The following is an 11,931-nucleotide window of genomic DNA, read 5'->3' as shown; positions in this document are numbered from 1 at the left end:
TAGTGAGGCTCCGTCAATACAGCAACCAAAAAAAAAAAAAAAAAAAAATTGTGAGGTTAAAAAGATAATCATCGTTATTTCCAAAGAAGAGGAAACAGATGCTAAGAAGGTGAAGTCAGGTTTAGGCCCTGGTGCGTCTGGATGCATTGAATTGACGCACACAGGCGGAGTAGCTGGTCACCACCCAGCACCTCCCAGGAATGGCCTCATGACCTCTTATGCAATTTCCCGGAGCGTCTTGGTGTAGGGGCATCTTTATAGCTGTCCCGGGAGCCCACAGACAGCAGCTGGAGGTGAACTTGGAGCATGAGGAAGGCCAGGTTCTGGGGGCTGCTGTGCATGCTGTTCGTATCAGGTAAGGCAAGCCGCACCAGGGCCTCGGGTGGCCGTCCCAGACGCGGCCAAACACATCAGCTATGTCACACAGGGCTTTTCCCCACGGGTGTGTATGCGTGTGGGTGGAGGTGTGGGTATAGGTGCACGGACACTTGTGTACAGAAGCCAGAGAATAAGAGGTGCTGTTCCTCAGGCACTGTCCAAATTATTATTTTCTTTTTCTTCTCTTCTCTTTTTTTTTTTTGAGGTAAACGTCTCGCTCTAGCTCAGGCTGACCTGGAATTCACTTTGTGGTCTCAGGGTGGCCTCGAACTCATGGCGATCCTCCTACCTCTGCCTCCCAAGTGCTGGGATTAAGGGCGCGCGCCACCACACCGGGCTTGTCCACCTTTTTTGAGACATGCTCTCTCGTTGGCTCAGAGCTCACCATTTAGACTAGACTTGCTGGCTAGCCTCGCTCCACTTGCTCAGCCCTGAGATGACTAGTGCGCTTCACCACACCTGGCTTGTTTATTTGCTTGTTTTAACCTGGGTTCTGAGGATCAAACTCAGATCCTCATCGTTGTGAGGCAAACACTATCTCCCTGGCCCCAGGCCAGGCTTCTCCACCCAAGATAAGGGAGTCAGAGTCTGCAAACAGAAATACAAGAGGTAAGTTAGGGAGGCGAGGGCCCTGTCTGGTTTTGTTTTTGCTATGCTGGGGCTAGAACCCAGGGTCTCACTCATGTTCTGCTACTGAACTCTGGCCTGTCTGTGCATTTTCTTTCCCTTCCTTCCCTCCCTCCCTCCCTCCCTTCCTTCCTTCCTCTCTATCTTAACTTATTTGAGAGCAACACACAGACCAAGAGAGATAGAGGCAGAGAGAGAGTGTGAAAGAGAGAATGGGTGCACCAGGGCCTCTAGCCACTGCAAACAAACTCCAAATGCATGTGCCTCCCCTTATGCATCTGGCTCACGTGGATGCTGGGGAATTGAGCCTTGAACCGAGGTCCTTAGGCTTCACAGGCAAGCGCTTAAGTGCTAAGCCATCTCCCCAGCCTTTTACATTGATTTTAAAAATTCTTTGTTCATTTTTATTTATTTATTTGAGAGTGACAGACAGAGAGAGAGGAAGAATGGCTCCAGGCACTACAGATGAACTCTAGATATGTGTGCCACCTTGTGCATCTGGCAAACGTGGGTCCTGGGGAATAGGGCCTCGGACCGGGGTCCTTAGGCTTCACAGGCAAGTGCTTAACCACTAAGCCATCTCTCCAGCCCAACATTGAATTTTCAAAAAAATACTTTACTTATTTATTTGAGAGAGAGAAGAGGCAGGTAGCTAGCTAGCTAGCTAGCGAGATTGGGAGTGCCAGAGCCTCTAGCCATTGCAAATGAATTCCACATGCGTGTGCCGCCTTGTGCATCTGGTTTTGCGTGGGTACCGGGGACATCAAACCCGAGTCCTTAGGCTTTGTAGGTAAGCGCCTTAACTGCTGAGCCATCTCTCTAGCCCTGACATTGGATTCTTTTTATCTATTCCATCAGTGAGTTTTTATTTTTTGTTTTGCAGGCGTGCATGCATGTTTGCATATGTGCGATGTGTAGTGTGTGGTGTGTTTTGTGTGATATATGCATTTGTGGGACCGATAGGGACAGGGCAGCCCCAGGGATCCACTGATCCGAGCAGGGTCATGGACGGCCAACTGGCAGAGCTTGCTTGGGTGAGGATGAGATGGTCAAGGAGGTGGCAGATGACAGCTCAGTTCTCCAGGACTAAGCAATCTCCTTGTGTTTCACTGACGTTTTCCCAAAGCAGCCCTGGGAGAGGCCACGGCTGATGGCTATGGGTTCATACATACTTCACTGGGCCCCAGAGAGTATAGCATACCCAGCCATTTGTGCCCTTCGTACAATGGCCTCTGTTCTGTCTCTAGCCAATTACTCCTCTCAAAGGGGTCATTGATAAGGCTGAAGAGATGGTTTAGTGGTTAAAGCACTCGCTGGCAAAGCCAAAAGACCCAGGTTCAATTCTCGAGTACCAACGTAAAGCCAGATGCACAAGGTGGTGCATGGTGTTTGTTTGCAATGGCTAGAGGTCCTGGTATGTATTTTTGTTCTGTCTCTCTCCCTCTTCCTTCCTTCCTTCCTTCTTTCCTTCCTTCCTTCCTTCCTTCCTTCCTTCCTTCCTTCCTTCCTTTCTCTCAAATAAATAAAATATTTTAAAAGGATCATTTAAATATTTTTTGTTTATTTTATTTATTTGAGAGCAACAGACAGAGAGAGAGAAAAAGGCAGAGAGAGAGAGAGAGAGAGAATGGGCGCGCCAGGGCTTCCAGCCACTGCAAACAAACTCCAGACGCGTGCGCCCCCTTGTGCATCTGGCTAACGTGGGTCCTGAGGAATTGAGCCTCGAACTAGGGTCCTTAGGCTTCACAGGAAAGCGCTTAACCACTAAGCCATCTCTCCTGCCCCAAAAGGATCATTTATAAAGGCTGCTTTCCACCCATATATCATGTAATTCTATAGATAACACACACACTTGCAATGCAATGAGAGAGAGAAAGGGAGAGAGAGAGAGAGAGAGAGAGAGAGAGAGAGAGAAAGTGGGCACACTAGTACCTCTTGCCTCTGCAAACAAACCATATTCATGTGCCACTTTGAGTGTCTGGCTGTACATGGGTACTGGGAAATTGGATCTGGACTGATTGATAGGCTTTGCAGGCAAGTCCCTTTCACTGCTGAGCCACGTCTCCAGCCCATCCTGTCATTGTGGTAATTGAAAACAACTCCTCTCCAGTGGAGCGATCTGGGAAAAATTGTTCTCTACTCAGCCCAGCTCTCTTTGGCTTGCAGAAGTCCAGCCTGCCTCTGACCCAGATGAAGAAAGGTATGAGTACACAGAGGGCCAGAGCCTGACGCTGGGCTGCCCCTTCAACATCATGAAGTACGCCAGTAGCCGGAAGGCTTGGCAGAGGCTGCAGGCTGGAAGGGAACCCCTCACATTGGTTTCCACAGACAGACCAACTGGGAATCCCAGTGAGGTCCGTGTGGGGAGGTACATGCTGACCGATGTCCCACGGGAGGCCATGCTGCACGTCCAAATGACCAACCTTCGAGTGGAGGACTCAGGACTGTATCGATGTGTGATTTACCACCCTCCTAAGGACCCTGTCCTGCTCTTCCATCCTGTACGCCTGGTGGTGACCAGAGGTGAGTGATTGAGGAGTGCCTGGGGAGAGGGCAGGGGGGCGGGTGGATCAGGTGAGGATGAGGCAGCACCCAAGGTTCCTAGAAGTCTAGCAGTCTTTTTTTTAAAAAATTATTTATTATTTATTTATTTATTTATTTATGAGAGAGAATGGGCATGCCAGGGCCTCTAGCCACTGCAAGTGAACTCCAGATGCATGCACCACCATGTGCATCTGGCTTACGTGGGTCAAACCTGGGTCCTTGGGCTTCGTAGGCAAGTGCCTTAACTGCTAAGCCATCTCTCCAGCCCAGCAGCTTAGCATTCTTCCAGAACCTCCTTGTCTGCCATCAGAGGTCCTTGACAGGCATTTGGTTCAAAAGTAAGGAGGGGGCTGGGGAGATGGCTTAGCGGTTAAGCACTTGCCTGTGAAGCCTAAGGACCCCGGTTCGAGGCTCGATTCCCCAGGACCCACGTTAGCCAGATGCACAAGGGGGCGCACGCGTCTGGAGTTCGTTTGCAGTGGCTGGAGGCCCTGGCGCGCCCATTCTCTCTCTCTCTATGTGCCTCCTTCTCTCTCTTTGTCACTCTCAACTAAATAAATAAAAATGAACAAAAAAAAAAAATTTTAAAAAAAAGTAAGTAGGGACTTCCATGCACACATTCCCTTGGGACATAGGATACAGTAAAACATGAGCAGTTGTCTTGGGATAATTCAGTTCCATCCCTGACACCTCGACTTAGAAGTCATGATGTCGGGAAGCTTTCTACCATCCACTTTTCCTCCTCCCAAGATACAGTTGGTGACTATCCTGTAAGCTTCTAAAACAGTACGTTTCAGACCTTACTGTGGCACAAGCCACCTGCGGAGATGATCTCAATTGGAGCACCTGGTTCAGGAGGCCTGAGGTAACACAGTACAGGCTCAAGACACCCGTGTCCTCTTGTCTGTCTCGGGGTTACCTAAGGAAGAGCTACTCCTTGCTAATAGGGTATGAAGGAAGGACAGCAGAACGGAGAGACCCAGGCCCAACTTCCTAGAAGTGGGTGCATCCCGAGTCCAAGGCAATGCGGACATGCAATATCGTGAGAAGGGGTAACTTTTAGAGCGGCGTGTGCCTGGAAAGGCAGGATGGGATGTGATAAAGGAGCTGGTCTTGAAGAAGGTGCGGGCAGGTGAGCTGGTGAAGAGCAGAGGATGAGAACATGTCCCACGACACAAAGAGCCTGGAAATCCTTTCCTTCGTACCTCTGTCCTCCTTCCCCTGCTTTCCATTCCTCTTATCCTTGACCCAGGTTGGTTTTATACTATTTCTTTGGGTTTTGTTTTTTTTTTTATTAGAGAGATAATGAGCACACCAAGGCCTCTAGCCACTGCAAATAAACTCCAGACACATGTGCCACCTTGTGCATTTGGCTTACGTGGGCACTAGAAAATTGAACCTGGGTCTGTAGGCTTCGCAGGCAAGCGCCTTAACTGCTGAGTCATCTCTCCAGCCCATTTCTTTGGATTTTAACAGAAGAAAATCTTGCTTCTTGAATAGTCATGTTTATCTCCTTCCTTGGCTCCATTTCCTTGCCACCAATTCATCCATCGACTATTCATCCATTCAGACATTCACCACCACCCAAAGATCCAGCCATCCGTTCTTCCCCCAAACCTTCCTCCCTCTCTTCCTCCCTCCCGCCCTCCATCCATTTATCCACCCGTGTACTTTGTTTTTTTATATTTATATTTTTACTTATTTATTTGAGAGAGGGAAAGAGGCACAGAGAGAGAGAGAGAGAGAGAGAGATTGATTGAGAATGGGTGCACCAGGACCTCCAGCCACTGCAAACAAACTCCAGATGCATGCGCCCCCTTGTGCATCTGGCTTACGTGGATCCTGGGGAATCAAACCAAGGTCCTTTGGCTTTGCAGGCAAGCGCCTTAACCGCGAAGCCATCTCTCCAGCCCCATCCACGTACTTTCTTACAGATCCTTCAGCTACCCTTGCTGCCTCTGACGTTCCTACTCCAAACGCGGCGAACATTCCCACCCCTGCTGCCACAAAGAACCTGAGCAGCGCCGGGTCCACAACGCCGACCCAACACCTGCCCAGGTCACCTACCGTTGTCTCCTCTCCTGACCCCGGAGTCACCTTCACAAATGTGACAAGTGTCGTCAGGTATGGCTTCAGGGGATCCAGGCTTCTGCTCTGGTCATCTTTTGTTCCCCAGTCTGTGCACTGAAAGGATGTGGGGAAAGAGTCAAGGGTTGGGCGGGGCAGGAACAGACTTGAATCATGCTGACCAGTGTCGAAATTCCTGGGGGAGAGGGGAAGTGGGGATTGAGGGAGAGGGAGGGTCCTGTTCTCTCCAGCTGGCTCTCCCCTGTTCCCTTGCATACCAGAGTAGTAAGAGGAGGGAAATCTGCCTACAGCCGGCAGATCTCAGGAGCACAATGGCGTAGTGGGGAAAGCACCCTGAGTGAGAAAGCCTGGCTTCTTGGGGCAGGCAGCCTGTGTAAATGGGCAAGTCAGGAATCTTTTGGCTTTAGTTTCCCGTCGATGCCGTAGGGATGCTAGAAAACCCGGCCTCCAGGTGGAGGAATAGCTCAGTTGTTGAGTGCTTGCCTGGAAACATGAAGCCCTGGTTTTGATGGCCAGCAGTTACACATGCCTGTGATCCTAGCACTTGGGAGGTGGAGGCAGGAGGGTCACCCTTTAGCAAATAGGTCTTTGGGGGACACTTTATTAATTGATTGATTTATTTGAGAGAGACAGACAGAATGAGCATGCCAGAGCCTTTAGTCACTGCAGATGTACTCCAGATGTATGCCCCACCTTGTGCTTCTGGGGGACACTTTAGATCCAAGTTATCACAACAAAGTTAAGAACCACTAACTTGGCATACTTCTCTTCATCGTTATTATTAAATGTTGGTATATCTTAGCATGTGTGTATCATGAAACATGAAATTAACGAGGAAACAGACTTCTATTTCCTCACTGATCTAGCATTTCCTTCCATCTAGTTTGTGTACATATGTGGGTGTGTGTCTTAGCATAGTACTAACTCTAATTATACATTTTTTAAAAATTTTATTTATTTATTTATTTGAGAGTGACAGAGAGAAAGAGGCAGAGAGAGAGAGAGGGAGAGAGAGAAAGGGCGCACCAGGGCCTCTGGCCACTGTAAACAAACTCCAGACGCGTGCGCCCACTTGTGCATCTGGCTAACGTGGGTCCTGGGGAACTGAGTCTCGAACCAGGGTCCATAGGCTTCACAGGCAAGCGCTTAACCGCTAAGCCATCTCTCCAGCCCTAATTATACATATTTTAATCATTTTCTTTCTAAAACTATTCTTCAACATTGGTACTTAGTTTTGGCAATCATCATTTCCTTTGAAAAATTTTTTTTGTTTATTTTTATTTATTTGAGAGTGACAGACAGAGAAAGAGGCAGATAGAGACAGAATGGGCACGCCAGGGCTTCCATCCACTGCAAACAAACTCCAGACGCGTGCGCCCCCTTGTACATTGGGATTACGTGGGTCCTGGAGAATCGAGCCTCGAACTGGCGTCCTTAGGCTTCACAGGCAAGCGCTTAACAGCTAAGCCACTTCTCCAGCCTTTTTCAATGCACGTGTGTGTGCATTCATGTGGAGGCCAGTGGAACACTCCAGGTGTCGTTCCTCTGGAACGTCATCAGCCTCCGCGAGCTGGGATCTCTCACCGGCACAAGCTTGTCAACCAGGCTAAACTGGTTGGCCAGCGAACCTCAAGGATCCCCCTGTCTCTCTGCATCTCCAGCTCTGAGATTACAGGTGTACTCCACCACACCGGGCATTAAAAGAAAGCGAACATTTTTTATTGACAACTCCCATAAATCTAAACAATATACCACTCTTATAATTTTTCACCCCCTCTTCTGCAATGTTCCCTGAGCCATGGCAGGCCTGTTCATGCCAGGCATTTTTACATCAGTGCTGGGGATTGACTTACTGGTCCTTACACTTACATGGCAAACCCTTTAGCCAGTGAGCCATCTCCCCAGCCCACAGCAATGTCAATGAATGTAAACTTTTCTATCAATTGGGAAAGCTGTGAAGTGAGCAATCATTTACCTGTTCATAGTTATGGATATTGTTTTTATTTTTTAAATAGTTTATCCCTGGCTTAGTGGTTAAGGCACTTGTCTGCAAAGCCTAAGGACCCAGGTTCGATTTCCCATACCCACATAGACCAGATGTACAAGGCGGCACATGCATCTGGAGTTCATTTGCAGTGGCTGGAAAGCCCTGGCATGCCCATTCATTCTCTCTGTCTCTAATAAATAAATAACTTAAAAAAAATTATCCCAACCTTTCCATGAGAGGATTTGAGGATTTAGATCATTTTGGTCATGGTTACATATGCAACGAGGCTTCTTGATCTGACTTTGCAGGCGGGGGCTGGCTCAGTACTTAGGCGCTTGCCTGCAAAGCCTAACAACCTGGGTTTGAGTCCCCGGTACCAGATGCACAAAGTGGTGGTGTACCTGGAGTCCACTTGCAGGGACAGGAAGCCCTGATGCTCTCTTCATCTCTCTGCTTGAAATAAGTAATATTAAAAAGTTAATCAAGGGTGGGAGAGATGGCTCAGCGGTTAAGGCACTTGCCTGCAAAGCCTGACAACCCAGGTTTGATTCCCTGGGACCCATATAAAGCCAGGTACACAAAGTGGCACATGTATTCAGAGTTTGTTCTCAATGACTAGAGGACGTGGGGTACCCATTCTCCCCCTGTCCTCTCTCTCTCTTTTTGCTTGTAAATAAATAAAATATTTTTTAAAAAGAAAGGACTTAGTCTGGGGAGATGGCTCAGCTGTTTAAGGCACTTGTTTGAGAAATCTAACTGCCCAGATTCATTTCCCCAGGACCCACATAAAGCCAGATGCACAAAGTGGTGCATGCACCTGGAGTTCTTAAATTAAAAAAATCATAATAATAAATAAATAAAAAGAGGGATTTAGTTCAGCAAATTGTTTGTCCAGGTGATGGAAACACAGAGGTCTAAGCCTGGGGCTGGGGAGGCATTGCAGGGGTCCCATCACCTGGGTTACTTCCCTGGGGCTGGATCAAGAGGAGGGGAAGGATTGTTATTATGTTTTGGGGAGTGATCTCTGGCAGAGCCCCTAAGGAAGTGGGACTGGGAAGGGAAGGAAGTGTCATAACAAGACCAGTCCCCCAGGGTAACCTAGACAGGGCCCTGCAAGGGAGCTCTGGGTGACATCTTGGGATACCTGTATCAGGAATGGAGAACCTCAGGCTGGAGAGATGGCTTAGTGGTTAAGGCGCTTGCCTATGAAGCCTAAGGACCCAGGTTCGATTCTCCAGGTCCCAAGTCAGGCATGCACAAGGTGGTGCACGCATCTGGAGTTCATTTGCAGTGGCTGGAGGCCCTGACACACCCATTCTCTCTCTCTCTCTCTCTCTCTCTCTCTCTCTCTCTCTCTCCATTCCTCTTTCTGTCTCTAATAAATAAAAAATAAGAACGGAGGACCTGGAGTGTTTATGCTCCCACATTTAGTCACTGGGTAGGGGCATCCCTAAGCAATGCAGAGTATATAGATTCCCAGATACTTCAAGGATCGCATATGCTATGCAAAGATGATAGCCCACTGCGAGGGGGCGAGTTTAGTGTGTGAGAATGGTACTGAGATCCAGGGGATTAGGAGTAGAACTGCCAGGCAAGATTTGGGGCAGGGGTGCTGGGAGCGATTCGCAGAAACAGCCATCTCCTGGAAGCAGGGTTCCACCCAGAGCTGAGGTTGGCACTGTGCTGGGCACCATTGCAACCACGAGGTGTGGGATAGAGATCGGCATTGCGATTGCTGCTGTCTCTCCAGCACCAGCAGCTGCTGGTCTTGTCTGGTGGCCTTGGGAACGCTGTCTGCTGTGATCTTGGGCAGAACAGGAGGCTCTTATGACATGCGTTGTCTACTTGGAACTTCAGAATCATTTTGCTGAAATCTATGAAAATAGAGTGAGATCTTCATTAAGGTTAGATTGTTCTTGAATTCTTTATTTTGTAAATATATATATATATGTATATATATATATATATATTGCAAGCAGAGAGAGGAGAGAGACAGATAGAGAGGATGCATGCATCAGGACCTCCAGCCACTGCAAAGGAACTCCAGACACGTGTGCCACTTTGTGCATCTGGCTTTATGTGGGTCCTAGGGAGTTGAACTAGAGTCATTAGGCTTTGTAGGCAAGCGCCTTAACTTCGGAAGCATCTCTCCAGCCCTGCTCCCCCTTCCTTGAATTCTTGATGAGGGAACTGGAGCTAAAGATGAGGTGACTGTTTGCAGAAGCAGATCCGGGGACCGTGAATGGAAGCTAGGTTTCTGGGGTCTGGACCACCCTACTCAACGCTACGAGGAGAGAAAAGTTGACAGTACTAACCCTCCCTTCCAGCTGCTTCTCCTGCACATGAACTCTAAACTCTTCAGGAAACATTTCTTTCTTTTTGTTTTCCTCTCTGAGGTTGGGTTTCACTGTAGCTCACACTGACCTGGAATTCACTTTGTATTCTCAGGGTGTCTTTGAGCTCACGGCGATCCTCCTACCTCTGCCTCCCAAGTGTGGGGATTTAAGGAGTGTGCCACCATTCCATTTCTTTGTTTTATGGGGTGTGTGTGTACTTGAATTAGCACAAATGTACAGTTCAGAAGATAACCTCGAGGTGTTTGTCCTTTCCTTCCACCTTTTTTAAAGATTTATTTATTCTATTTTAGAGAGAGAGAGAGGGAGAGAAAATTGGCACACCAGGGCCTCAGCCACTGCAACCGAACTCCAGTCACTTGCACCATCTAGCAGGCATATGCAACCTTGTGTTTGCCTCACCTTTGTGCATCTGGCTAAAGTGGGATCAGGAGAGTCGAACATGGGTCCTTAGGCTTTGCAGGCAAACGCCTTAACTGCTAAGCCATCTCTCCAGCTCCACTTTTCTGAGAGAGTCTTACCTGTTGTCTTGCCCCTGCATGCTACACTGTAGCTAACCTGTACGTTTCTGGCTTCTGGCTCCGCCTCACACAGCCATGGGCATGCTGGATCACAGATGCGTGCGTCAGTTTGTCTGGCTTTACTGAGGAGGACTGAACTTGGGTCAGCAAGCTAACCACTGGGCATTGGGAAAACATCTTTGCAATTGGTTGTTTTAGGGAATTAAACCAAACATCATGGGGCCAGACCCTGAGAGAAAAGTGCAGGAAGGACCGAGGTTGATAAGATTGGGATATTGGGGCTGGAAAGATTTCTCAGTGGTTAAGGTGCTTGCCTGCAAAGCCTAATGACCCAGGATCAATTCCCTGGTCCCTACATAAAGCCAGATGCACCTGTGTCTGGAGTTGGTTTGTAATGACTAGAGGTTCTGATGTGCCCATTCTCTTTCTTCCCCTCTTCTGTCTCTCACTCTCTGTCTCTCTCTCCTTGGGAAGCAACTAAATAAGATTGCATCTTTTTAAAAAAAGATTGAGACATTGCAGTGTGGGAGCCTCATGGCCAACATCCACATTCTATCTCATTTCTCCCCAGGGTCTCTGTGTTCATCTTCATTGTTCCCGTGGTCTGCGGATTCCTCAGTAAGGCCTTGGTTTTCATCGTCCTGTTCGCCGTCACAAAGAAGTCATTTGGCTGATAGATCCGCGAAGCCTCACCATGATGACTTCTGACCTCCGGCCATGTCCGTCCCACAGGAAGAGATCAGTGGAGGGAGGACCCAGGAGAAGCGAATGACACGGACTGAACCTGTCATCACAGGCGAAATCTCTGGTTCAGGATGTCCCCCCTCCTGGCCCTGCTGACGCCCCTGACTCCACTGAGCACTTTGGGTGTGGGTTTTGCCTCCTTGGAAGAGAGGATGCAGGTCCCAGTGTGACCCGAACCTTCATCCCACTGGTGGTTTGACCTGAAATAAAGACAGAGCCGAATGCTCACCGTTACCCTCTTGTGGGATCCCTGAGCTTTAATGGGCCCAGATGATGTTTTGTCCATTCTTTTCTCGGACCATGCAATCTCAGCCACCTGGATAGGGCTCTTACTTACGGCGCAGCCTGCTCTCTGCGCCTCTGGGGTCTCCTTCTAGGGGAGTCAGCAGACACTGGGTTTCTCTCTTCATCTGTGGCTCTCTGAACGTTTCCAGCCATGGACCGGCGGCACAAGACGCCACGTCGGGTATGATGTCAGTGGGAAAGGAAGAGCCCAGGTTCACTGGAATGTTGGTGCCTGAGGACTTTGGAGAGGGAAGAGAGAGATGATACGTTAGCACCAGATCAGACATGCCGTGTGCATTGGGCCTCTCCATCCCCAGTACAACCCATGGCGGCAGAGGTGTTTGTGGCCACGCGAGGCCACATGAGTAGCAAGTCACCACTTCCTAGATGAAAGCTAGAGAGC

General features: G+C 48.9%; 1 protein-coding gene across 1 annotated transcript; it reads left to right on the top strand.

Annotated features, from left to right (window-relative positions):
* The first annotated feature begins 306 nt into the window (after positions 1 to 306).
* On the top strand, positions 307 to 11,512 carry Trem1 (triggering receptor expressed on myeloid cells 1). Its single transcript, XM_045156134.1, has 4 exons — positions 307 to 355; positions 3,172 to 3,528; positions 5,484 to 5,706; positions 11,071 to 11,512. Exons 1-4 carry the CDS (start codon positions 307 to 309, stop codon positions 11,171 to 11,173), a joined length of 732 nt encoding a protein of 243 aa, XP_045012069.1. The 3' UTR covers positions 11,174 to 11,512.
* The last annotated feature ends 419 nt before the right edge of the window (positions 11,513 to 11,931 follow it).

This window comes from Jaculus jaculus, chromosome 8, assembly GCF_020740685.1.
Source record: "Jaculus jaculus isolate mJacJac1 chromosome 8, mJacJac1.mat.Y.cur, whole genome shotgun sequence".
Taxonomy (NCBI): Eukaryota; Metazoa; Chordata; class Mammalia; order Rodentia; family Dipodidae; genus Jaculus; species Jaculus jaculus.
This window is presented reverse-complemented; position numbering and strand designations above follow the sequence as displayed.

Coding starts and splice junctions, on each gene's coding strand:
- Trem1 (XM_045156134.1), top strand. CDS start 307: ATGAGGAAGGCCAGGTTCTGGGGGCTGCTGTGCATGCTGTTCGTATCA. Junction 356..3,171: donor GTGCATGCTGTTCGTATCAG/GTAAGGCAAGCC, acceptor TTTGGCTTGCAG/AAGTCCAGCCTGCCTCTGAC. Junction 3,529..5,483: donor ACGCCTGGTGGTGACCAGAG/GTGAGTGATTGA, acceptor ACTTTCTTACAG/ATCCTTCAGCTACCCTTGCT.